Raw genomic sequence first — 27,900 nt, 5'->3', positions numbered from 1 at the left:
TAACGGAAACAAAAATCACCGGGAAGCTCGAGCTTTCCACGAATTACAAGTGAACTTCCTGTCCTGGGTAAACTTCCGGAATTAACAACAGGGAGAGCCAATCAGAACCTTCCTCCGGGAGCCAATGGGCGAGTACATTACAAAGAGCCAATCGCAGCGACGCTGTCACTGTTATGGTCCTGTCAGGGCGCCGGCTTTGTGGTTTCTGGGCGGCAGCCACCGAGAGGACTTTGGTGGGGGACCCTCAGGGGCAGCCCCCCGGCCAGCTGCGCTCGTCTCTGGCCTCGTTCCCAGCCTACATATCTCGGCTCGCGGGTCGCGCCGTGGGGCGCGCGTGCTGGTCGGTGCCGCGGCCGCCTTGGGGCCTGGGCCCAGCCACAGCCTCCTCCTCCGCCGCGGGCTCGGTGGGGCCGCGAGATGCAGCCGCCGGGCCCTCCCCCTGCGTATTCCCCCACTAACGGGGACTTCACCTTTGTCTCCTCAGCAGACGCGGAAGGTGAGACTGAGCCCCGTGAGTCGCCCTGGGGGACGCCGGGCGGACGCGGCAGTGTCTTTCTGGGGCCGAGGCGGTTGTGGCCCGGTGGGGACGGGCAAGAAGCTGACCCATGGGGGACTCGAGCCCTCTGCTCCCGCCGGGCCTTCCCAGAGGCCCGAGTGGCCGAGAGTGGGGTGTGGGGAACTTTCCAAGTGACTCGGTCAGCTTCTGGTTTTCGCTACACCGTCTGGTGGCAGGTTTTTCTGGCGAACTTACCCACCTCGAGGGCACCCACGGGACCCCAAGATTTTATTTCTAAAGTGACTTGGCATTGCTCAGAAAGGGATGGTTAGATTGGCCGGGCTAGGTGTCAAAGAATGAGAACGAGGAACGAGAGCTTGTTGCTTTGTTATTTATCAGCACATAACTTTTTGCTGAGATTAAATTAGGCGCTGCTAATACTAACTTCCCTCGAGGAGTTTGTGGGTTTTATGGAACCTGGTATCTTGCCAACGTTACAGTTTTCCTCCTATTTTATGGTGTTTGACCTCAATATTCAGAGAAGTAGACCCAGATATATTTGGGAACACCCAGCTGGATTACAAGAAGTTTCAGTTGCTTTCCAGATTTCCTTATGTACTGTTTTGAGGAAGCATTTGTGCCGGAGAGATTTTTCTACAGCACGGGAGAATTTGTTTTCCTCTGTACTTTACCAGACTCTTTGTAACTGAAATCTTTCTCTGCTACTTTTGTTAGACTTTGTATACCAGTGTACCAGTAATTTTCCAGTGACCAGACTTAAGTGCTGGATATGGAAAAATAAGTTATACTTAACTATAGAAATTTCATTCTAGAGAAGGACCTAGTGTGTTTCCTGAGAAATCGAGTTTTGTAATGCATCAGTTAATATAGCTTGCTTTCCCTTTTTCTGTTTTGCTTTCCTCGTATTGGTTTTTGAATGGCGTTGTTTAAAAACAAAAATAGTACTGTAGTTTTGGTTATATTAAAATGCAAAATACAATTTTTATCATAGAGAACATAGCTGATACATTTAAATGTAATATGGAAATTTGGTGAAATATAGCAACCCAAAATATTTTAGTTTGTTTCATCTACATTTGGTAGCCTAGTGCTTGGGGAGGAATAACCAACCATAGTTTTCCAGACTTTAAGGAAAAATTGTCTGTATACACAAAAAATTGAGTATCACAACCTGATGTTTGTTCAGACTTATATATCTGTGTTTATAGTTCTAATACCCCCACTTCCTCCAGGAATTACCTTTCTTAAATATGCCTAAGAAATCTGACAATAATATAACAAGCAAATCCATTGACTCCATATATTAAACCAAGAAACCTGGAATAAGTAAAATCCGTAAGATTTATTCAGACTTCTCCGTATAGCCTCCAAGATTGTATAGACTCCCTGTATATCCAGGGATATACAGACAAGGATAGATATTTGTATAATAATACCCTCAAGTTTATAACATTATACAGTTTAAATTTACAGTATTTTAAGCAAACAGCTTGTTTGATCTTTCTAAGAATCCTGCTGAGCTTTTTTATTCCTGTGGTTTTTTTTTTAACATCTTTATTGGGGTATAATTGCTTTACAATGGTGTGTTAGTTTCTGCTTTATAACAAAGTGAATCAGTTATACATACACATATGTTCCCATATCTCTTCCCTCTTGCGTCTCCCTCCCTCCCACCCTCCTTATCCCACCCCTCCAGGCGGTCACAAAGCACGGAGCTTATATCCCTGTGCTATGCGGCTGCTTCCCACTAGCTATCTACCTTACGTTTGGTAGTGTATATATGTCCATGCCTCTCTCTCGCTTTGTCACAGCTCACCCTTCCCCCTCCCCATATCCTCAAGTCCGTTCTCCAGTAGGTCTGTGTCTTTATTCCTGTCTTACCCCTAGGTTGTTCATGACATTTTTTTTTCTTAAATTCCATATATATGTGTTATCATACGGTATTTGTCTTTCTCTTTCTGACTTACTTCACTCTGTATGACAGACTCTAGGTCTAGTGAACCTGAGGCTTAGAGAAGTTCAGTAACCTCCACATGAAGGATCTGGAATTAAGAGCTAGCGTTCTGTTTCCTAAGATTTCTTTATACTAAACCATGATGAGTCTGACATATATTTTTGTAAACTGAAAAATGTATCTGAAGTATAGAGTCCTGGATTTGCATCCTGTCTTTACCAATTACTATCTTTGTGATGTTGGGCAGGTTACTTAATCTCTCTTAACCTCAGTTTTCGTATACATAAAATGAGAATAATAATACCCAAGTGCTCAAACATTTTGCAAATGCAAAGCACTTAGTACACCTAGAAGAGTTAAGTGCTCAGTATTTGTTAGCAGTGTTGCTGCTGCTTTGGATTTCATTATTAATTGGTGCCACGGTTATTTTTTTACTGTTCTCTAACATAAACATTTGACTCTGCAACACCAAGTTTCCTCTCTAGTTTCTAAGCGTGTCATGTAAATTCTTGCTTTTCCCCTCTTACGGTGTTTATCTAACCATGGATGTTTTTAGCTTGTAGAGGTTTTATTGTATACCTTGCTTCTAGATTCTGTCCAAGTCTCTTTCTCAGTGATACTTATCATTACTAATTTGTACATGTCCTTTGTTTTAAAATGTGCCTTGGTGTTTGTCTCCAAACCTATGTGTATCAAGGTCCTCATGCTTAGAATGCTTTTCTCCTTCTTACCCCAAGATGAAACTTTTTTTTTTTTTTTTTTTTTTGCGGTATGCGGGCCTCTCACTGTTGTGGCCCTCTCCCGTTGCGGAGCACAGGCTCTGGACGCGCAGGCTCAGCGGCCATGGCTCACGGGCCCAGCCGCTCTGCGGCATGTGGGATCCTCCCGGACCGGGGAACGAACCCGTGTCCCCTGCATTGGCAGGCGGACTCTCAACCACTGTGCCACCAGGGAAACCCCCAAGATGAAACTTAAGGCTGAATTCAAATACTCCTTTCTTGCTGAAACTTTGCTTAACTGTTCCTCAGAAACAGAAATGTCCCTAATTTTTTCTATATCCCAGCACTTAGCACAGAACCCAGAATATTAACATCACAAAGTAATTGTTTGTTGAAGGAATAAATGATTTCTGCTTTCTTTTATCTCCTATGACATTGATACTTGGGACTATAAAACCTAGCACATTTTGGATGGTATAACTAAAAAGTTACTGGTTTAGAGCCAGAAGACTTCAGTTAAAGTTCTGACTCTTACAGAAGCTATGTGATATTGGCCAAATTACATAGCTTCTATAAACTCACATTTTCATCCATAAAACGAAAATCACACTTATAAGAATATTGTGAAAATTACTTAAGGTAACGTGTATAAAAGCAAGGTCCATAAGTACAAGTTAAAAGAACGTAGACTAAAAAAAAAAAAAAGAACGTAGACTATGTGAATAAGCTAGTAAATGAATAAATAAACGAATAATGAAATCCAGACTTTATATTCAGTTCTGTGGTGTAAAACTACATCCAAAAGCAGTAATGAAATGCATGTGTATAAATGCAAGAATGTACCACCGCAATGAGAAGCCCGCGCACCACAACGAAGAGTAGTCCCTACTCACCACAACTAGAGAAAGCCCGCACATAGAAATGAAGACCAAACGCAGCCAAAAAAAAAAAAAAGTAATGATACCATTAAGTATAATATAGACGTCTTTAAGACAGTCCTTTGACTTTATTTTGTGTCACACAAATAAGTAGTTCTTTGCCTGCTTTATTTCCACAGACCAGCAGCATTGGCATTACTGGGCTCTAGTAATGCAGAATCTGCCTTAATCATAATTTACATTTTGACAAGATCATCCTTAAGTGATTCATAAGCACATTAAAGCTTGAGAGGCACTGATTTAGAATATTATGAAAGATCAACAAAAAGAGGAGGAAATTTTTTATAGCTAGAAGATCAGGGACAATTTAATATTGGTCATATTTTGCCAAAATTTGAAAGATAGGTAATGTTTTGTATATGTAGGATGGAGTATGTCCATATGCAAGGGACTGTATATGAGGAAGTCCCTAACCAAGAAATGGCTTAATAAGAATGGGATTTTAAAGAATTCATCATACATAATAAATGCTATAAAAAGGAGGTTCAGGAACTTCCCCAGTGGCTCAGTGGTTAAGAATCCGCCTGCCAACGCAGGGGACATGGGTTTGAGCCCTGGTCCAGGAAGATCCCACAAGCTGTGGAGCAGCTAAGCTCGTGTGCCACAACTACTGAGCCTGCTCTCTAGAGCCCATGAGCCACAACTGCTGAGCCCACGTGCCACAACTACTGAAGCCCACGCACCTAGAGCCCGTGCTCCGCAACAAGAGAAGCCACTGCAATGAGAGGCCCGTGCACCACAGTGAAGAGTAGCCCCCACTCACCTGGAGAAAGCCCGGGCACAGCAACGAAGACCCAGTGCAGCCAAAAATAAATAAATAAATTAATTAATTGAAAAAAAAAGAGGTTCAAAGGTGGAAGTGGTTAACTGCAGGAAGGGATCAAGGAAGTCTTCAGAGACAGATGAGGTACATTTTGAAGGAAAAGGAGTTCTTCAGGTTGAAAAAAGGGAAGAGCATTCACTTATAAATTATGCAAATGCAATAATTGGTCGAAGCAGTCCCTGTATTTTATACTTCTCAATCTTCACAGACCTTAAACAATGCTGATTTAGACCATGAGCCCCTTGGGGTTAGAAGCTGTGTTTTACTGTCTACCAGTATCATACCCACTGCCTAGCACAGAGCCTGGTATATAGCAGGAACTTAATAAATGTTCGATGACTACATGATACTTTTTGATTAAGATAAAGGTGTTGTGCTGCTAGAACTGAAGCCAACACTAATTCAACAGAAGTCCAACAAGTGGTTGGAAAGGGCGTGAACAGAGACAACTAACCAAGAAAGATGATCTAAGCCACCCAATAGCCATTTTCCTGTCCTCATATTTTTCTCCCTCTAATGATCATTTTATGTATATCAAAACATTCATCTTTCCTCCAAATCTTAAAGGAAACCTTTCTTCCTTTCCAAGGATAAGTCTCTACTAGTGCTTTTATTCGCATATCTTCTTGCCTCTTTTGGAACCTTTCTTTGTTTTTCTCTCTAGCATTTTTTATTTCTCCTCTGTTTCTTCCATCACGATCATCACTCACAGGTCCCCTCCTAATTGACAGAATTTTTAATTAAATCTACTACTTCCCTTTTTCCTTACTTTCACAGCTAAACTATCTCTTATTTCCTGTTTCCTCAGCATCTAGCAATTCCTACCATTCTGCTGGAACTTGACTTGCTTCCTATCATCTACAGAAGGACCTTCAGGAGTGTTTCCCAAAGGGGAAACACTTTTCCCAAAGGGGCAAGGTTGCATGACAAAAATTGGGTAAATAATGTGTTAAGCTAAGTTAACTTAATGCAGAATTCCCTTTAATATGACAATATTAGTTCTGAAACTCCAAATGGAGGTTGTAGTATGCAGGGTTTTCCAAACTTAGTGAATATCAAAAGCTTTTTGTAGAGGGCATCTCATAGGATCCAGATTCCACAGAACATGCATAAAGAAACACTTACCTATAAAGACAAGTTTAAAAATATTAGGGTTTTTTTTGCCTGATATTTATTCTCTTAACACTTTGTCCCCAACCTATCTTCCACAACTTTTGAACTCTGTGCCTTTTATAAGCCTTGGGCTTCCATGCCTTTGTCTCTGCCCTTTCTTTTCCTTGGAATGATTTCTTTATTATTTTTAAAAATTTTATTTCTTTTTTATTGAAGAATAGTTGATTTATAATGTTGTGCTAGTCTCTGCTGTACAGCAGAGTGACTCAGTTATACACATGTAGACATTCTTTTTAATATTCTTTTCCATTATGGTTTATTACAGGTTATTGAATACAGTTCCCTGTGCTAGTAGGATATTGTTGTTTATCCATACTATATATAATAGTTTACATCTGCTAATCCCAAACTCCCAGTCCTTTTCTCCCTCACCCCTCTCCCCCTTGGCAACCAGTCTGTTCTCTGTGTCTGAGAGTCTGTTTCTGTTTTGTAGATAGGTTCATTTGTGCCATATTTTAGATTCCACATAAAAGTGATATCATATGGTATTTGTCTTTCTCTTTCTGACTTACTTCACTTAGTATGATAATCTCTAGTTGTATCCATGTTGCTACAAATGGCATGATTTCATTCTTTTTTATGGCTGAGTAGTATTCCATTGTATATATGTACCTCATCTTCTTTATCCATTCATCTATCCATGGACATTTAGGTTGTTTCCATGTTTTGGCTGTTGTGAATAGTGCTGCTATGAACATAGGGGTGCATGTATCTTTTTTTTTTTTTAAGATTTTTTAATGTGGACTATTTTTAAAGTCTTTATTGAATTTGTTACAATATTGTTTCGGTTTTATGTTTTGTTTTTTTGGCCCCAAGGCATGTGGGATCTTAGCTCCTTGACCAGGGATCGAACCTGCACCCTCTGCATTGCAAGGCGAAGTCTTAACCACTGGACTGCCAGGGAAGTCCCAGCATGTATCTTTTTGAATTACAGTTTTGTGCGGATATATACCCAGGAGTGGGATTGCTGGATCATATGGTAATTCTATTTTTAGTTTTCTGAGGAACCTCCACACTGTTCCATAGTGGCTGCACCAACTTACATACCCACCAGCAGTGTAGGAGGGTTCCCTTTTCTCCACACTCTCTCCAGCATTTGTTATTTGTAGACTTTTTAATGATGGCCATTCTGACTGGTGTGAGGTGGTACCTCACTGTAGTTTTGATTTGCATTTCTCTAATAATTAGTGATGTTGAGCATCTTTTCATGTGCCTACTGGCCATCTGTGTGTCTTCTTTGGAAAAGTGTCTATTAAGGTCTTCTGCCCATTTTTCAGTTGGGTTGTTTGTTTTTTTGATAGTGAGCCTCATGAGCTGTTTGTATATTTTGGAGATTAAGGCCTTGTTAGTCGCATCATTTGCAGATATTTTCTCCCATCTTTGGAATGATTTCTTATTCCTTCTCTGCTCATCCACTTATCTCTCATGGCCAGATTCCAGTTCTACTTCCACATAGCCTTCCTGACCACCTCTTTGATAGCTTAGGTCTCTTTACTCCTATGGCACCTATGATCTGTTGGCAATAGGCATTGTCATTTACCTACACAAGAGTGTGTTTTACAGTACTAGTAGGGTTTTGTATCATATTCAGCACTCCAAAAAGAAACCCTGTACCCATTTTCAGTCACTCTCTATTCCCTCCCTGCCTTCCAGTCCCTGGCAACCGCTAATCTACTTTCTGTCTCTATCGACTTGCTTATTCTGGATATTTCATGTAAATGGGGTAATACAATATGTGACCTTCTGTGACTGGTTTCTTTCACTCAGCATAATGCTTTCAAGGTTCATTCATGTTACAGCATGTATCAGTAACTCATTCCTTTTCTGGCTGAATAAAATTCCATTGCTTGGATATACTGTCAGTTGGATTTTGAACTCCTTGAAGTATCTCACTTCTTTATATCACTCTCAGGGCATTATAGAAATAAGTAATCCTTAAATATTTATTGGTGGATTAATTAACCAATGTTGAAAGTGAGAAAGGTACTAAAGTGAAAATGACTTATTGTTTGTGATATAGTTCCTTTTGCCAAAGGCCAGAAACTTGTCTCTAGTCTCTCTCTCACTTTCTCATATTCAGTTGGTCATCAAATTATTTCAGAATAGTTCCAGAATAGCTATGTAATTAATCTGTCCTTCCCTTTCTACTGACATTGCCTTAGTTCAAGTCCTTTCCATTTCTCATCTATACTTTTTGCTGACCATACTCCCTCCTCAAATCTCTCCCCCACTTAAATCAGCCCTCCACAGTGCAGCTAAGATTATGTTTACACAATGCAAATCTGATTTTGTATATTTACTTTATTAAAAACCTCTGATGTCTCTTCTTGATATAAGCTCTGTGGAACTATTTGCCCTTATATTAATTAATTCATCCAACCAGCACACATTTATTGGTTGCCTACTATGGGCCAGGCACTGTTATAGGTACTGGAGATACGTGTTCAAAACAAAACTACAACAAACACACCTTAGTTCCTCCCATCAGCGAACTTACAGACATTATCCAAATAATCATACAAATACATTATTATAAACAGTGATAAATGTTATGAAGGAAAAGTCCAGGGGACTATGAAAGGAACCTAATCTAGTCAGGAAGATCATGGAAAATTTCTTTAAATAGGTATATCTAGGGGACTTCTCTGGTGGTGCAGTGGTTGAGAGTCCGCCTGCCAATGCAAGGGGCACGGGTTCGAGCCCTTGTCCAGGAAGATCCCACATGCCGCAGAGCAGCTAAGCCTGTGCACCACAACTACTGAGCCCGCATGCCACAACTACTGAAGCCTGCTTGCCTAGAGCCCGTGCTCAGCAACAAGAGAAGCCACCGCAGTGAGAAGCCCTTGCACCACAAGGAAGAGTAGCCCCTGCTCGCCATAACCAGAGAAAGCCCACACGCAGCAACGAAGACCCAGTGCAGCCAAAAATAATAAATAAAATAAATAAATTTATATATTAAAAACAAAGTATATCTAGGAACTGAAGAATGGGTGGCATTTAATTATCTGAAGTTAGGGGAGACAGCCTGGTACAAAGTCCCTGAGGTACAAGGGATCCTGGTTCATTCAAAGAACTGAGAGGCTTAATATGGCTAGAACATAGGGTCACGGTGGGTAGGGAGGCAGAAAATTGTTCTGGAGAAGTAGATAGGGCATGTAGAGATTGTTAGATTTGAGCTGAAAAAGTAGTGGGAGGCCACTGAAGGATTTTAAACGGGAGAGTGAAAGATTTGCATTTTAAAAATATTCTTCTGCCTATAGGTGAGAATGGATTGGAAAGAGAATGACTAGGGAGAGGAGTTAGTAGACCATTATAGTCATACAGACAGGAGATGTTAGTTTGCACGAGCATGGTGCAGGTGGTAGAAATGGAGAAAAGTGGGCAGGTTCAAAAAATATTTAGGGGTAAAAGCGATAGAATTTAGTTGTGGTTGAATGGTGTGGGGAGCATGTGAATGAAGGAAATTGTCAAGGATAATTAAACTTCTGGTTTACAGTGCTGGATGGGATTAGTGGTACTATTCACTGAAATAAGAAACTGGAGGAAGACCTTAACTATCAAGAATTCAGTTTTGGAATATTGAGTTTTAAATGCTTTTGAAATAACTACAACGTTAAACTGACACTTGATTGTATAAGTCTACAGAAGAGGACTGGGCTCAATATATTGCTTTTTGAGCTCAGCCTTCCTCAGTGTTTTTACCTCTTTTTATGGTCTGAATGTTTGTGTCCCCCAAAATTCATATGTTGAAATCCTAATGCCCAGTGGGGAAGTGGAGCCTTTGGGAGGTACTTAGGTCATGAGGATGGGGCCCTCATAAATGGGATTAGTGCTCTTATAAAAAAGATTTCACAGATCTCCCTACCCGTTTCTGCCGTGTGAGGGCACAAGGAGAAGTCAGCTAGCCAGAAGAGAGCCCTTTCCTGACCATGCTGACACTCTGACTTTAGACTTCCAACCTCCAGAACTGTGAGAAACAAATTTCTATTGTTTATAAGCCACCCAGTCTATGGTATTTTGTTATATAGAAGCCTAAACAGACTAAGACACTCCTATATAAAAATGATAGTATATACAACTCATAATACTTTATTGTGATCAGTAATTTATAGACATAATAATGCAATAATTTTTGTGTTAATAGGCTTTTTTGAGTAAACAATAATTTTCTGTTACTCTGTTAAGGTGTCCATTTAGCCTACTTTGTGTGACATTCTCCCTCCCCAGGAAAGATGTCACTTCTAATATAATTTAGTAGTGTTGATAGAGGAATCTTTAGTTTTTCCTCTTTAAAAGTTTCCTACTTGATTTTTAAAAAATTATATCCAGATAGATATTATCACAAGTATCTTCTATACAATGTGCTCAAGAAGTACAATATATGATATATAATGGGTGCAAGAATAGCTTTTCTTCTGTGTTTGAAAATTGAAAATGACTTTTTAGTCAACCTTTCTTGGGAAGAAAACAAGGTAGTTAAGCAAGATTTATCTTTTAAAAAAATTAATCTATTTCTTTTCATAAATTTTAAACTTGTAAGGCATTACACAAATCCATAAATGTGGTAAAATTGCATAGAACTATACACACATACACACAAATAAGTGCACTTAAAACTGGTAAAATCTGAATAAGGTCTATCAACTGTATCAGTGTCAGTGTCCTGGTTTTGATAGTACGTATGATGGTATGGTACCATTGGGGGAAACAGGGTGAAGGGTGCATATAACCTCTCTGCAACTTCCTGTGAATCTATAATTATTTCAAAATAAAACTTAAAAGACTCATAAGGCAAATAAAAGAAATTTCTGTTAGATAACTGATTTATGCCAAAATGGGATTTGATTTTTCTAAAGGTAGGCTCAGGAGATGTAATTGATTTTAATTAATATTATGTGCAATATGAAAATTAACTGGCAATATTGAATAGTAAAGCTACTGAAATCGTAAACCAAAATGATATGAATAAAAATATAACCTAGGGGCTTCCCTGGTGGTGCAGTGGTTAAGAATCCGCCTGCCAATGCCTGGGACACAGGTTCGAGCCCTGATCTGGGAAGATCCCACATGCCGCGGAGCAACTAAGCCCGTGAGCCACAACTGCTGAGCCCGTGTGCCTAGAGCCCGTGCTCTGCAACAAGAGAAGCCACCGCAGTGAGAAGCCTGTGCACCGCAACTAGAGAAGGCGCTTCCGCGCGCAGCAATGAAGACCCAACACCGCCAAAAATAAATAAAAAATTAAAAAGTATATATATATATATATAAATATATATATATATATAAAACCTAGGACACAATTTTATACAAGGCTTTAAAAGTTTTTCTCATGGAGTAACATAATCAACTCCAATATAGGTCTAGCAATTATAAAATCATTATATACTTGTGTTGGTTTCTTGAGCTCTTTCATTGGCCTATATACGCATTAAAATGTTTTTATAACTAAAATGGAACAGTGGAATTTGTCCCTTTAGTATGAAACATGTGCTTGTTTTATTTTGTTGCACAATAGTCAATTCTGGTTTAGATTTAAGCACACATGGATTTCATTTCATTTTCATTCAGATAAAATGGAATTATTTTTGTCCTTGCTCTTGGTTGCTTGTTAAGTAAGAAAACGCTTATTCATGTTATGTAAGAAGTTGGCAAGTACCAACAAAATGTTCATGTTCATTGCAGATTACTCTTCTTTCATAGAAATCTAGAACTTTTGTAGGGGCAGATCAGTAAATCTCACCCTGAGTATACTCTCATACTACACTGACTGAATTCTTCAAAGTGAAGTTCTCAGGCTGAGGAGAAGATTCAGAGAAAAGATCCCTCACCCAGTAATACACTTGAGTTGAAAGGGAGGGAAGATTACTGTTAAGTTTTGTTCTGCAGTTTTTCCAGGTGGCTTTTAATAAAACTTGAAACTTACTGATATTCTTTCCTCTCTCTGAACCCAAACAGTAGTGGAAACATTTTTAAGATTTCTTTCAAAGATTATTTCCTCTTAAAACCATTTACATTTATTATTATCTTTATGTTATTTTTTACTTAGAAAATGACAAGAATATTATAGTGTAGTAAGAAAGGATTAATTTAAGATCAGTGTTTTATAATTCTGGACACCTGTCCTAGAGTTGACGATCAAGCAAGCTGGTTCTTACCGTGGTTTAATGTAAGACAGCTGTGCTCCTGGAGTGACACACACACCCCCCCCCCTTATTTTTTTTTTTAATATTTCTCATTGTTTTCCGACATTATTTTTTACCTGTTAGCTTGATCACATGTTAGGCTAACTACTGAGTTTTTTTACTTTTCTGTTGCTTTTTTTTTTTGGCTGTACGTGGGCCTCTCACTGTTGTGGCCTCTCCCGTTGTGGAGCACAAGCTCCGGACGCGCAGGCTCAGCGGCCATGGCTCACCAGGGAAGCCCTTCTGTTGCTTTATTTATTTTATTTTTTTTGCGGTACACGGGCCTCTCACTGCTGCGGCCTCTCGCTTTGCGGAGCACAGGCTCCGGACGCACAGGCCCAGCGGCCATGGCTCACGGGCGCAGCCGTTCCGCAGCACGTGGGATCCTCCCGGACCGGGGCACGAACCCGCGTCCCCTGCATGGGCAGGCGGACTCTCAACCACTGCGCCACCAGGGAAGCCCAGTTGCTTTATTTTTAACACATGTAATTGTGTCTTGGGGGAACTGGATGGTTTGTCAGACTGCTGTTTCTAGCATTCTCCTACCATATGTCCATGATATTTTCCTTCTTTGCATAGAATGGAAAACACTACAAAATTATAAGCTAAAGGTGTCTTTTTGAGGTTCTGCATCCCTGCTATGAAAAACTCCTAAACATATACAATTCTTTCTCACAGCACTCCTTAGCACTATAATTTATATATCCTTTTTTGGTTTAGATTAAGGACTTTAACTGCAGTCTTTTCTAGAGGCCAGGGAACAGTTGTTAAGGTCCTTTCCTGCCTTATAATTCCAAAACCTTTAATGTCACTGCTCTACTAATGACTTCCTGATCTAAGTTTTCCTCTTGTTAAATCAAGAAAGACACTCTTTGTACCTGTTGGAAGTAGAATTTTAGTTAAGTTTCAACTCTTTCATTTTCAACTTAGAGTATGACAAAGAAGCAGAAAGTAATTTTGAGAGAATATTTTAATCACAAGATTCTATGGCAATTAGCATCTATAGGGACTATTTTTAAGCTTTAAGTAGGGAAGGACAGTGAATTCAAAAGTACTTGCATTTTATCTCTAGATGAATTAACTAAACTATAAAAGCTTTTTAGAATCATGTAATGTTAAACCTGGAAAGAACTTTGAATAGGAAACTGGAGACCAGAAGGCATTAATGATTTGCTGTATTAATTAGTAGCTTAGCTAGGACTTAGCTTCAGAATGCAAACTTTATTATAATTAATTGCAGGAGTTGTCAGAACCAGATCGTTATGTGACTCATAATTGATCCACTCACTGATTGAAGTTTAAGCCAGAATTTTTTAATGGCAGTTCTCAAAAGCTAACCTAGAATTTAGGGTAATGTGCAAATTAAGCTCTTCGTTCTACTGTATAGGATCTCCAGGAAAGGAGAGTCTGTGTTGAGTGTTCTGGTTTGCTGTTGCCGAAATTGTTTTCTAAAGTATCACTCCAGTCTTTTGACTTCTAGTTAACAACATTGATGGTTGTTTACTAGTGCATGTTGTCTGGTCCTACAAATGTGTTTTTTTATTAATTCCTGTATGACCTCAATCAAGTCCTTTACTAGTCCCAATTTTTTTTTGACCAGAAATTTTGACATATGTACTACTGTGATTATCTGTAACCTCTAAGGCACTGGTACAGACTGTGAGTGGAATTTATTTTGTAACGTGGATAATAGAGTCTCTTCACTGCTTTTTTTTTTATCTATGTAAATTTATTTATTTATTTATTTTTGGCTGCGTTGGGTCTTCGTTGCTGCACGCGGGCTTTCTCTAGTTGCGGCAAGCGGGGGCTACTCTTTGTTGTGGTGTGCAGGCTTCTTATTGTGGTGCCTTCTCTTGTTGCAGAGCATGGGCTCTAGGCATGCGGGCTTCAGTAGTTGTGGCATGCGGGCTCAGTAGTTGTGGTGCACGGGCTCTAGAGCTCAGGCTCAGTAGTTGTGGCGCACGGGCTTAGTTGCTCCGCAGCATGTGGGATCTTCCTGGACCAGGACTCGAACCCGTGTCCCCTGCATTGGCAGGCAGATTCTTAACCACTGCACCACCAGGGAAGCCCTTCACTGCTTTTTAGAATTGACCTAAAAAAACCCAACAACCTTTATTTTGCCAAAACTAAAGATAAATGATGTAATTATATAAAGAAAAAAGTTAGCTGAAATAGTAGGAAACTCTTACTAGTCAGATTTATCCAAAACTAAGCATTAATATATGAGGCACTTAGCATAGATATTTAGTTTTAAAAGAAATAATGTATGAATAAATATATGAAAAAGTAAGGGAAGTTATCTGCGGTTTTCCTTTAGCAAATAATTATGTCTAATGGTTTGTATATATAAATATGTAATGCCTTTAAAGAGAATTTATACATCACTTTGTTCTGAAGCACATAATGTACATAATAATGAAGGGACTCCGAGATGATATCCTCTTGGGAGTTCCTGGGGGTCCAGTGGTTAGGACTCCGTGCTTTTGCTGCCGGGCCTGGGTTCAGTCCCTGGTCGGGGAACTAAGATCCCGCAAGCCTCGCAGTGCAGCCAAAACCAAACCAAACCCAACCAAACAAACAAAAAAAACAAAGTGATATCCTGTAATATATTTTGTATATATCTTCCATTTAAATTTTAAAGTTACAGTTTTAAGTCTAGATTCTGGTACAAGGCTAGCTAGTTAGATGTGAAACCTTTCATGTGAATTCACCTCTCTTGTTTTCATTTTCTTGTTGTAAAAGTAAAAAGTGGTTTTTAGATATCATTACTGAAAAAAAATTCAACTGAGTAACTTTTAAAGATTTTATTGGCTTATTCAGTGATACATGAAATGGGCAGCATTCCAATTTGCAGGTAGAAAGGAGCTCTGAGGAGCTGTACAAAACGAAAGGCTTTAGGCAGAAGGAAGTGGGACAAGGAAGTTATACTAGCTAAAAGTGGATTAGTTATGGCAAGGTCACTTTCCTTTAGGAGATTGCAGGGGTCTTTCAGGCACATTACTTCACTAGTGCTGACCAGGTGATTCCTGATTCACTAGTTTAAGGTTCTGTTTCTGGGAGAGGCCAAAACTGTAATTAAGTCTTGGTTTGGTGACATGATACTTAGCATAAGTGACTCCATTTTGGGCCTGCTGTCTTGTTTTTATCACTGTCAACTATAAAATACAAAGATTGTATACAGTAGCAGATGTTCATATGTAGAGATCTTCAAGTGATAATTATTTAATTGGATATATGCTCGTGTTGGTTAGGATTCACACATTTTACCTTGGTTTATAGTTTTGTCCTCTTTTCTCCTTAGATCTCAGTGGTTCAATAGCATCCCCAGATGTCAAGTTAAACCTTGGTGGAGATTTTATCAAAGAGTCTACAGCTACTACATTTCTGAGACAAAGAGGATATGGCTGGCTTTTGGAAGTTGAAGATGATGACCCTGAAGATAACAAGCCACTCTTGTATGTAAAAATAATATGTATTTTTTGGTTTTTTAGAGCTAGTCTGTGGGATGATTGTATTTTTTCGTATTGTTTAAGACAGGTATAGAAAATCTTAACCTTTTTGGTCAAAAGTTTTAGCTATTTTCAGTTTTACTGTTATAGTTGACATGGATTATTTTTAATACATACATTGGGAATTTTTTTGAGTTTGCAACAATGTGAAAAAACTCGCAGACGAACCATGCAGCCTAGAAGTATCGAAAAAATTAAGAAAAAGGTATGTCATGAATGCAGAAAGTATATGTAGATGTACATGTAACATATAAAATATATGTTAATCAACTGTTTATGTGATTGGGAAGGCTTCTGGTCAACAGTAGGCTTTTAGTTAAGTTTTGGGGGAGTCAAAATTATATGTGGATCTTTGAGGGTGGTACCCATAACCCCAACGTTGTTCCAGGTCAACTGTAACTAGTAAAACTGAAATAATGAGAGAATATTTTTAACCTACTGAATGGCAAAAGTTAAAAGAATCATAATCCTATATCACACACAAATATACTCCAAACTGTTAGGACTTACCTGGGTCTATAGATATCTGAAGTGAACATACAATGTAAGTAAAAAAGCAAGGTGCTTGGGTGCGTGCTGTGGAAGTTCAGTTTAAGATTTCCAAAAAGATTACCCCTCCAAACTCTCTCCTATATAGAAATTCTAGAGCTACCACTGGGAGGACTATAGGGATACTTTCACTTTCTTCATAGTACTTGAAAATTTTTAAGTGATTATGTATCACTTGGGGAAAAAAGGTGAAGAATTTAACAATTTTGGAAAGAAGAACCTATAGCTTTGTAAAATCAAGGTATTACCAAGTTATTCTCTGTAGTAATTATTGGTAGATCAAGTGCTAAAACATCCTGTTTCTTAACTGTTAATATACCGAACTTCATCAAATCTAAGATGGTATGGATTATAAGATGCAGTTATTTCACGTTTATTGATAAAACAGAAAAAGTACCTAAGACAGCATAAAGCTAGGACATCAAAGGGCTATCTTATCTCCTTAGTGTAAGGATAAATGAGAAATAACCTACCATACAAAGAGAGACAGCAAGGAAGTTTGCTTGTCTGTTTGGCACTGGGTGGGGTGTTGGAAGAAAAAGTGTCTGTGAGAATATAGGATTGCAGTCTGATTTATCAGTACGGTCCCAAAAAGTCTCAAGCAGAGAATTTTATTTAAAGTCCCAAGTTGATAGTGCCTCCAGGAGACTGGCAAAAGGAAAGGCAGATCTTGGAAGCACTTGGCTTCACTCCAGACTGACAGCAGTTGTAAGACACCAGCTATTGTGAGATGCATCCCAACTTTAGAGATGTTGAAATGATAAAAATGTTCATCATGGAACCAGTGAAATGTGGTACTTCAAATGCAAATGTTTTGTTGATCTGTGGTGACTGTAATGTTATATTTAAACTTTTCTTAAATTCTGCTGCAACTGTCTCAGTATTCAGAAGTGTGTGCTTTTTAAGAATTCTTATTTTAAAATTATAGGGAAGAATTGGATATCGACCTAAAGGATATTTACTACAAAATTCGATGTGTTTTGATGCCAATGCCATCACTTGGTTTTAATAGGCAAGTGGTGAGAGACAATCCTGACTTTTGGGGTCCTCTGGCTGTTGTTCTTTTCTTTTCCATGATATCATTATATGGACAGTTTAGGGTAAGTATATCTTACTTTTCACAAATTCTAAATAGTTTAAGAGTTTTAAAATTGAAAATAGCCAAATATTAACTGTAGTACTTCATGTTTGAGAAATGCTTTAGCTTTACCCATTATTTCTCACTTGTTTATCCCTACAAGCTGTTCTTAATTAAATAAGTGGGGAGTGCCTTGGATTAATGATTTCCAAACTCTTCTACACCATCATTCTCATAAAAAGTATTAGTATTTGTATGGCAAGTGGGTAAAATGGTTGGGACTGCTCCCAGCTGCCCATACCCTTTCTGATTTCTCCCAAGGATAAAGAGTTTGAAACACAATACTCATGTTCTTATCTTTTATTCATTTTTAGTTCTGTTTTTTAAAGTAAGCTTCTTAATAAATGATGACAAGAATTCCATCCGTTTTTGTTTTTATATAATACTTTGTCCTATTCTCAGAGGCTTTATCTCTATCATCAAAATATGGCACATGCATATCATTCCCTCATCCCTAGTTTAAGGCTTTAGGGGAGTAAAAAATAACTCTTTACCACAGAGTGATTTGGAAATGAATTAGTTTCCTTTTGTACTATAACATATTTCCACAAGTTTAGTGGCTTAAAACAATGCAGATTTATTCTTTGACAGTTCTGAAAGTCAGAAACCCAAATTGAGTCTTAAAGGGCTAAAATCAAAATGTCAGCAGGGCTGGTTCTTCTGGAGGCTCCAGGACAGTCTGTTGCTTGCCTCTTCCCATGTCTGGAGGCTGCCAACATTCCTTGACTTCTGGCTGCATCACTGCAGTCTGTTTCCATTTGTCACATTGCCTTCTCTACTGTAGTCAAATATCCCTCTGCCTCCTTTTTTAAAGGACAGTTGTGATTACATTTAGTGCTCACCAGATAATCCAGAGTGTTCTCTCCATAGCAAGACCCTTAACGTTATATAATACTGGTCCTATTAGTATTTACCTTGGATCAGTAGTTCATATCAAGTATTCTGTTGCAAGTATAAGGACCATTGAAGAAGTTGAATGGGGGTCTGGTCTCCTACCCACCACCAACCCTTCATGTAGAACATCTCTATATGAATTTTATCTATTTTATATAATCTTTCATTTGAACAAAGTGTTCTAAGGCTAAAAACAGAAGATTCTTATCTCCATAGAATGCTTCTTTGTCATTACTTAATCATTCATTTATTTTTGTCAGTATGGACTCATGGATATTTATTTTATTTTCTGGACTATAATACAATACTGTCATTTATTTTATTGCTCAGATTGTTGCAGTTTTAGCCATTGGGAGCGCCTTCAGGTTAGCTTCTGTATCCTTTTGCCATATCCCCATCTTTTTTGAGTACTTCGTTTCTTTCTGACTCCACAGAGTGTTCTGGGCTCACCTTGTATTGTCCCTGTCCCAGCCCAGAATCAGTCATTTTTCTAGGGAGTCCTAGTGCCTTTTGGGGAATATTTAGAAACCAGGATCTGGGCAATAAGTGTGCTTATGTTGCTACTGGGTGTCATTATTTCTAGACCCCCCCAAGCAGACAGAACTTGGAAATATATGCATATATCATTACTATGTCAAGTCTCAGGAGTTAAAATTGTGTGAAGTATCGTCCACATTCTATTACTTGGATAAATGTGTAATTAATGTAAATTTTAGAGACCTCTTGAGAAGACTGGTAACTTGTTTCACAGATGAATTTACCTTCCAAAATGCTATAAAGCAGGGGTTGGGAGTCAACAGTTTGGTCTTTCTTTGCAGTTCTTTTATTATATATCATAAAATACTAAGGTTTCCTTAGGCAATTGATCATTGCTAAATTTTCAGTTTGGATGTAAAATTACATTACACATTTATATTCTTATTAAGTTTTACCTGGGAACCCAAACTCTCTATGACCTGAAGTTGGGTATACCAAAATATATGGTAGAGGATTGAGTTCGTGGGAAATTATCAGCTTATTTGGTACACAGATAATAACTGCATGAATTTTTTTTCTCTTAAGGTGGTCTCATGGATTATAACCATTTGGATATTTGGTTCATTAACAATTTTCTTACTGGCCAGAGTTCTTGGTGGAGAAGTAAGTGGTTAATTTTGAAAATAGCCTTTGTTTTTTATGGTAAGCTTTATTTTTGATACTGCAGGTAGTATCAGTAGCTATGTTCATTGTAACTGCTTTTTGTCCGAGAATTGCTTTTAAGTTATGCTACTTCTTTTAAGGTGATGTAAATATTAGTATAAATGTTATGAGAAATAAAGAGGAAAGAAAATCCAATTTCACTCATAAATAATGTATAGCTTTTTAGGGAAGCATGCAATTTATTCTCTGTTACAGCAGTTCTCAAACTTTTTGATCTCAGGTCCCCAAAGAGGTTTCTTTCTGTAGGTTGTATTTATTGATGTTTACCATGTTAGAAATTAAAATAAAAATTTTAAATATATATTTATTCATTTAAAACTAAAAGTAAACCAAATACATTTTGACATAAAAAATACATTTTAATGAAAACTATTTTTCAAAACAAAGTGAGAAAAAGGTATTGTTTTACATATTTGCAAGTAGCTTTAATGTCTGGGTTAGTGGAAATTGTATTCTAATATCTGCTTTCTGCATTCAATTGTTACGCTATATTTTGGTTAAAGTAAAAAATAAGGCCTCACACAGGTATATAATTTTAAAAGGAAGAGTATTTTAATACATGTTTTGGATGATTATGATTATTCTACTCTGATACTACATCAACACTCAACAAGTAATATTTTCTTAAAGGTTCGTTGTAGTGAGGAATCTCAAACCATATCAGTGAACTTTTTATACACTGTATCATTGAAATTCCCTTTGGATGGATCTTTTTACCCATGCACGATCTACTAAGAAAACATTAGTTCCCTGAGCTTTGTAGATCTTCCAAATGTTGACTCGTTTTATTGTACAATGTCAGAAAATCACATTCATTAATATCACCACCTATTTCATCAGAAAAATCTGTATTGGAAAACTATCAAGATAAGAGTGTTGGATACAAGTTTTCCAAAATTCTACTTTTTGCTTGAGAGAAATTTTGTAATTTGGAAGAAATACTGTCAGTTTTCCTTGAAATAAGAGGCTCACTTCTTTCATTTTCATTCATGTTGCCTGTCAGTACCTAACTCTGAATAATCATAGTTTGTCTTTCAGTTGTTCTTTCAAGTAAAAGTGGTATTCTATGGATAAAGCATCTAATTCAACTCTTCACTCACACAGTTGTACAAATGCTCTTCCTTGGGATAACCATTGAATCAAGATACAGAAGAAATGCTTTCTGTGTACTTCTCATTTTGTTACACAGAATATTAAAAAGACATATTCAAAGGTTGAGGCTTAATAAAATTAATCATTTTAACTGCTTCATTAAGGACATTCTTAAGTGAAACTGGCTTTTTTTCTTCTTTTCCTGTGAGTGTGGGGTAGTAAAGAACACAGTAACTACTAGTATGTTTCATGCCACCTTATTTGTGCTAAAGCAGCATGTTTTACCCATTGCTTTTGTTCTGTTAGTACCAATATCAACCCAATTAAAAAGGCAAATAATATTTTATTACTATTATAAAAAATAGTTTTGTGGGGTTTTTTTTTTTTTTTTTTTTTTTGCGGAACGCGGGCCTCTCACTGTTGTGGCCTCTCCCGTTGCGGAGCACGGGCTCCGGACGCGCAGGCTCAGCGGCCATGGCTCACGGGCCCAGCCGCTACACGGCATGTGGCATCTTCTGAGGCCGGGGCACGAACCCGTGTCCCCTGCATTGGCAGGCGGACTCTCAACCACTGCACCACCAGGGAAGCCCTGGGTTTTTTTTTTTTTAAGTTTTATTTATTTTATTTTTTTTCCGTGCCTTGTGGCATGTGGGATCTTAGTTCCCCGACCAGGGATTGAACCTGTGCCCCATGCAGTGGAAGCGTGGAGTCTTAACCACTGGACCGCCAGGGAAGTCTCCTATTACAAAAAATAGTTTTGACGTTCCAGTCTTTAAGAAGAGTCTCTGGGACCCCCAGAGGTCCATGGGTCACACCTTGAGAATCACTGCTCCATTAAATTAGACTTTATGAATTACTATAAACCTAGGAATTCCAGCACTCTGGAATTCAACTCTCTGTGAAGAGGGTAAAGCACAAGGGATGCCAGGCAGAGTTACTATATCATGTGGGTGCTGACTCATATCAGGCTTGCTCTATGAACACTGAATGCTAAATGCAGAACTCTTGAGCCTTTTTCTCATACTTGATGGAAAGGTCTCCACCAAGCTCTTGTTCTTCTGCTTTCCAGTTTCCAAAATTAAGTTGCTCTTGTCCTGTCTTCTAATCTCCTGTTTATGCTTCTTATAAAAAGGAGTTTCCTTTTTTCCTTCCCTTTTAATGGAGTTTCAGGAAGGAATGGTATTAGATATATGCACTCAATCCATCATCTTAACTTAAAACTCTTGAATAAATGTAGAATAACATTTATCTATGTAATTTTATCACTCTGCTTATGAAAATTTAAAATAATTCTAACAGCGACATTTGTTTGCATATTATTTCTTACATTCTAGACAAAACCTCATATAATTTTTAGGTGAAAAAAGGTGTCACTAAATGTTTTGGTAATTTAGGACTGTTGATAGAGAAGTTAAAAGACCTAGATCTTAATTTGAACTCTTAACCAACTAGCTTTGCTTTCCTGAACAAAGCTCTTTGTCTCTCTGGAATCACTTTCTTCATAATGGGGACAGTAATACCACATAGGGTTGTTAGTGCCTTTGATCTTCACAATATGTGAAGCTCTATCACGGAGTGTGGCACACAGTAGCCACTAAAAAATATTTCTCTCTTCAGTCCTCCTACCTTCTCTCCCTTCCCTTCTAGTCTGCATTTGTCACATCTAGCTTCTCTAGACTTGAATTTTTCATCAAAATAAGATGGTTGTGGTTCCTTTAAATACTCCTTCTACAACAAGGGAAATAGTGACTAAGAGATATACTCAAGGTAATTGGATATATAAGTCTGAAGCTCAAAAGAGAGAGGGCAGGAAATGTAGATTTGGGTATTATCAGAATTGATAATTGAAATCACGGTGGGTTGTTGACCTTGTCCACGAATATGAGACTATATGATAATTTGAAATATAATGGGTATGATACTTTTTTCTTAATTCTCACCTTTATGTAAGTACAACAAAGTATATATGATGTTTAATAGTGGTTAAAATAAGTATCTTGATTTCTGTGATATTTATTTAACATTTTGAAAATTCACAGGTTGCATATGGCCAAGTTCTTGGAGTTATAGGATATTCATTACTTCCTCTCATTGTAATAGCCCCTATACTTTTGGTGGTTGGATCATTTGAAGTGGTGTCTACACTTATAAAAGTAAGTAGTGTGTTATAAAAAGTAGTTTACTGTTTCCCAGTAAAAAAAAAAAAAAGTATACAGTTGTCCCTCCGTATCCATGGGAGATTCGTTCTAGGACCCCCCCGCAGACAAGAAAATCTGCAGATGCTTAAGTTCCCTGTACAAAATGGTGTAGTATTTACATGTAATCTGTGCATATCCTTCCATCTACTTTAAATCATCTCTAGATTACTTACAATACCTAATACAATGTAAATGCTATATAAATAGTTGTCTGTAGTGCAGCAAATTCAAGTTTGGCTTTCTGGAACTTTCTGGTATTTTTTCTTCCCCCCAAATATTTTCGATCCACAGTTGGTTGAATCCGTGGATGCAGAACCCACAGGTAATAAGAGCTGACTGTACTAGTTCTCTGGCTAAGAATCTTGTAATCTATAACTGTTTATCAAACAGTTCGTAGTGTTTTGGAACAGGGACCTTACTCACTAATTATACCAGTTGTATTTCTTTTATTTTCCCCTTTTAATTGCCATAAATTATAATGTATGTCTATGGCAGAATAAAGAACAAAGAGCAAATCAGACCTTGGGGTATTACACTCAGAGAATTTTTTAATTTAATGTTAAAATTTTCTTCTAGTTCATCTGACTTAGATTTTGTGGGAGGTATTTATTTAAAATTCCACTGGCTCAAAAGGACACCTGTACCCCAATGTTCATTGCAGCACTATTTACAGTAGCCAGAACATGGAAACAACCTAAATGTCCAACGACAGATGAATGGATAAAGATGTGGTACATATGTACAATGGAATATTACTCAGCCATAAAAAAGGAACGAAATTGGGTCATTTGTAGAGATCTGGATGGACCTAGAGTCTGTCATACAGAGTGGAGTAAGCCAGAAAGAGGAAAAAAATATCATATATTAACGCATATATGTGGAATCTAGTAAAATGGTACAGATGAACCTATTTGCAGGGCAGGAATAGAGACGTAGATGTAGAAAATGGACATGTGGATACAGGTGTGGAAGGGGATGGTGGGACAAATTGGGGGATTAGGATTGACATATGTACACTACCATGCGTAAAATAGATAGCGGGAATATTCTATAAAGCACAGGAAGCTCAGCTTGATGCTCTGTGATGACGTAGATGGGTGGGATTGGGAAGGGGGGTGGGAGGGAAGTCCAAGAGGGAGGGGATATAGGTATACATATAGCTGATTCACTTCATTGTACAGCAGAAACTAACACAACATTGTAAAGCAATTATACTCCAATAAAAAAAAAACCTCGCTAAAAATAAATAAAATAATATTCCACTGGGACTGGACATTTATTTAATAATTGTCACTCATTTGAATAGTAAGTTCTTTACCAAATATGATATATATGGTTCTAATAAATTGGCTTTTCTGTGTTGCAGAGATCAGGACTTCTTTGTGCTGTGTTAAGCTTATATTAACATATGTACCCACTTTAAACATTTACTGATAATATTAAATATTAATGAGTAGTGATTGAACTTAAATTTTGGCATTTATTAATTTTGAACAACTTTTGGAAATAAATGACCACTCTAACACATGTATGTATATAGCATAGTGAATATAATTTTTTTTCTTTATGGAAAATAGAACTTCGACTTAAATTTTTAAGTAGAGTAACTTTTATGAGTTTTGGTTTTACTTAAAGTTTATTACTAATTCCAATATAAAATTATTCCTTTTAGAATTGAGTAACTACAGGCTAATACTGACATTATATAAGCCTTGGGTATTGAGAAGAGTTGGATTTTGGAACCAGTCAGTTCTGAATTCAGATTCTGGTTCTGCCACTTACTTGCTGTTTGCCTTGGGGAGATATCTTTTAGTACCCTCCTGTGCAAATTGGGAGTCTTAACTACTTTTTAGGGTTTGTTATGGATTTTAAAGTATAAATAATGTCTAGTATAGTGCTTAACAGAGTAGGCAAAGTGGTAGCTGTTATTATTATAAATGTTAATCGAATATTTTGAGAACATCTCTGTATGTTTGAACTGTTTGAACACTTTAGAGACCAAGGAGAAGAGCTTTCTTTCCTCTAATCCTAAATATTTTTTTAATTGTCATTATTAGCACTTAGTTTAAAAGTCTTACAGTACAAGAGCTAGCCCCATGCTGGCATTTAATTATCTAGCCTTAGTGAACATACCACTTTACTGAATCATTCAGGATCACTGCTTGTGTGTTGTTTTACTTGGGTTAAAGCATGTTTGAATGCTTCTGAGACTACTGCCCAAATTGCTAAAACTGTCCTCTGGTTATTTTTAGTCATTGAGTTCAACTGAAAATTGGTCTTAATGTTCTTTATGCAACATGTGAATGTTTTATTATAAAGCGGAAGAATCTTTTTTATATCATTAAAAGTTTAGGATACAATTCTTTTTAAACTTTAGATTTTCTTCCCCACATTTCTTTCCCTAATCATTTAATCTTCTGTGTGTAGCAATCTGTTTTACATGTTTCTTGTTTTAGTCCAAAGTTTGCTGAGAAATAATGTTGCAAAACTCTCATCACTTAACTCTAGCATTAGAATACAGTTTAATCTACAAGCACTCATTTTTTAACATTAAATCTCTGTAACTCTTACCAATCTTTAACCATTTATTTACAAAAAAATTTAATCATGCCATACAAATGCAATTTGATTATAATTTTACTTCATTTATTTCCCTATACTTTTGTAGGTTTAAAATATCTTGCAGGTTTTTTTGTATGTTTTTAGTTTAAAAAGCACAATATAAAATCGGACCATCTCAAATACATTTTCAGTCAGTCTGCCAGTATTTATTTTTTACCTCTGTACCAGTGGTTCTCAACTGATGGCGATTTTGCCCCCCTAGGACATTTGGCAATGTCTGGAGACATTTTTGGGTATCACAAATGGGGAGGGCTGGGATGGCACTAGTATATAGTGACTAGAAGCCAGGGATACTGCTAAACATCCTACAGTGCACAGGACAACTTCCCACAACTATTTTGATTAGTGCATGGTTGAGAAACCCTGGTCTGTGCCAGGTCTGTTTCTGTCATAGTTTCCCTGATTTCTACCGTTATAGTTCTTCCTTTCATTTTATTCTGTAAAATGCCTTCAGTGACTATATTGATAAGTATTATATAAATTTCTAGTTGAAATAATTAAAAATTAAGCACGTGCATAATCAGAAAACTCTCTTCCATTATGGTTTACCATGGGATATTGAATATAGTTCCCTGTGCTATACATTAGGACATCAACTATACTTCAATTTTTAAAAAAAGCAAAAAAAATTTTTTTATTATGAAAAATTTTCAAACAATAAAAAAAAAAGAAAACTCAACCAAAATGTTATGGTTTTCCTCCTTTCCATGTAACACTATACTTCTACCTTGTCCTGGGAAAATGATTTGATACTTAATAAATGTTGTGTAAAATTTTCACTTAATATGTTTTTCTACTTCTTGGGGGAAAAAAAGGAAAAATTTCTATTTTGTGAAGATCAATTAGTTTTCTTTCAGGAAACAAATATCTTTCAGCTGCCTATCCCTATAATAGTTTTTCCGAAAGTTGCCGTATCTTAAGTCACCAGGGACACTTGTTAAAAAGTCTGATAATTAGACCCTTCTTCCCTTTAAAGATTCTGATTCAGGAGAACTAGAATGAATCCCAGGATTCTGTTTTTTAATAGGCACCCAAGGTGATTCCTATGATTAGACAAGTTTGATAACAAAAGACTTCATTTGCAGAAGTCAGGGAGCAGAGCAAGGATGAATATTCCTAACAAGTTTTAAACATTCTCAATAAGTGTTACTGCTTCTACAATTGGTTGTTAGGGTTGTTTTAAAAAAATACTGTAAATGTTATTTTTATGTTACCCAAAATGTTAATTAACTTGCTAATATGCTGCCTTTTGTCTTTTTTGTTTGTTTTTTTAAAGCTCTTTGGTGTGTTTTGGGCTGCCTACAGTGCTGCTTCATTGTTAGTGGGTGAAGAATTCAAGACCAAAAAGCCTCTCCTGATTTATCCAATCTTTTTATTATACATTTATTTTTTGTCCTTATATACTGGGGTGTGATCTAAGTCATATATGAGTAGAAAAAGACAATGTTACCTTTCTGTGTAGGCTGGGAATTCTTGCTTGAGGGGATTGAAAAAAACGTATTGCTGGTAAAATTTTACATGTTCCAGATGTAAAGGCAGTCTAAGGTCTTTTTAAAACAATATTTTTTTTTTGTATTTAATTAAGCAATTGCAGTTACCTGAATATTTTTGGTCAGAATTCTGAATTCTGTTTGATTCATCATATTCCAGTGAATAAAATATAAAAGCATTGTGTTTTTAAGATTGTGTCAATATTCTCCTAAAAACTTGTGCCAAAAGCACCTGGAATGGTAATTACATTTCACTTGAAGGGTAAATATGACAGCATCCTGATAATCCAAAAGTGCAATTTTTTTCTTTAAAGGGTTTTCTCCTGCATTGCAGATCCTGTAGATATATATTTATATTTATATATATATTTATGAAGTAATTCTTATTATTCACAAAATGTATTTCTGAATAACCTAAAAATTAAGATATTTTAAATCTGATGCTTAAACTTTATTTAATTTGGCCATTAATCTTTTTATTTATAAATTTAATTTTGCTTTTAAATTATATATAATTAAAAAAATCTCATACATGCTTCAGTCAGTATGTCCTTGTTAAGAATTCTTAATAATAACAATTGAAACTAATAACAGTTGCTGATGTAGATTTGGTTGATTTGGGTGTGCTTTTAAAAACCACTTTTGAATGTCTAAACATTTGATTAAAAGTTTCTGTTTATCTTTCTGACCAAAAAAGCAAGAGATATGATGGATATGGCATTCATTAAAATTGTCAATATGTAGAAAAACAGTAATATTTATAGCATCAGTAAATATTTTTAAGTGGTACTCCGAAGTCATAAAAGTTGCTGGAAAGAGACCATTAGAGTCTTGTGGTCCTGAACAATGTTATATGAAGTAGAAGAAAATAAAATGCTTCCCAGCTGTGTGTTTTGTTTTTATAA

General features: G+C 37.0%; 1 protein-coding gene across 1 annotated transcript; it reads left to right on the top strand.

The window, feature by feature from the left end:
- The first annotated feature begins 173 nt into the window (after positions 1-173).
- YIPF4 (Yip1 domain family member 4) lies at positions 174-27,900 on the top strand. Its single transcript, XM_067703316.1, has 6 exons — positions 174-496; positions 15,605-15,758; positions 17,290-17,461; positions 19,456-19,533; positions 22,725-22,838; positions 26,782-27,900. Exons 1-6 carry the CDS (start codon positions 418-420, stop codon positions 26,917-26,919), a joined length of 735 nt encoding a protein of 244 aa, XP_067559417.1. The 5' UTR covers positions 174-417; the 3' UTR covers positions 26,920-27,900.

The sequence above is a fragment of the Pseudorca crassidens genome, chromosome 14 (genome assembly GCF_039906515.1).
Source record: "Pseudorca crassidens isolate mPseCra1 chromosome 14, mPseCra1.hap1, whole genome shotgun sequence".
Lineage (NCBI taxonomy): Eukaryota > Metazoa > Chordata > Mammalia > Artiodactyla > Delphinidae > Pseudorca > Pseudorca crassidens.
This window is presented reverse-complemented; position numbering and strand designations above follow the sequence as displayed.

Coding starts and splice junctions, on each gene's coding strand:
- YIPF4 (XM_067703316.1), top strand. CDS start 418: ATGCAGCCGCCGGGCCCTCCCCCTGCGTATTCCCCCACTAACGGGGAC. Junction 15,759..17,289: donor GAAGATAACAAGCCACTCTT/GTATGTAAAAAT, acceptor TTAAAATTATAG/GGAAGAATTGGATATCGACC. Junction 19,534..22,724: donor CCAGAGTTCTTGGTGGAGAA/GTAAGTGGTTAA, acceptor GAAAATTCACAG/GTTGCATATGGCCAAGTTCT.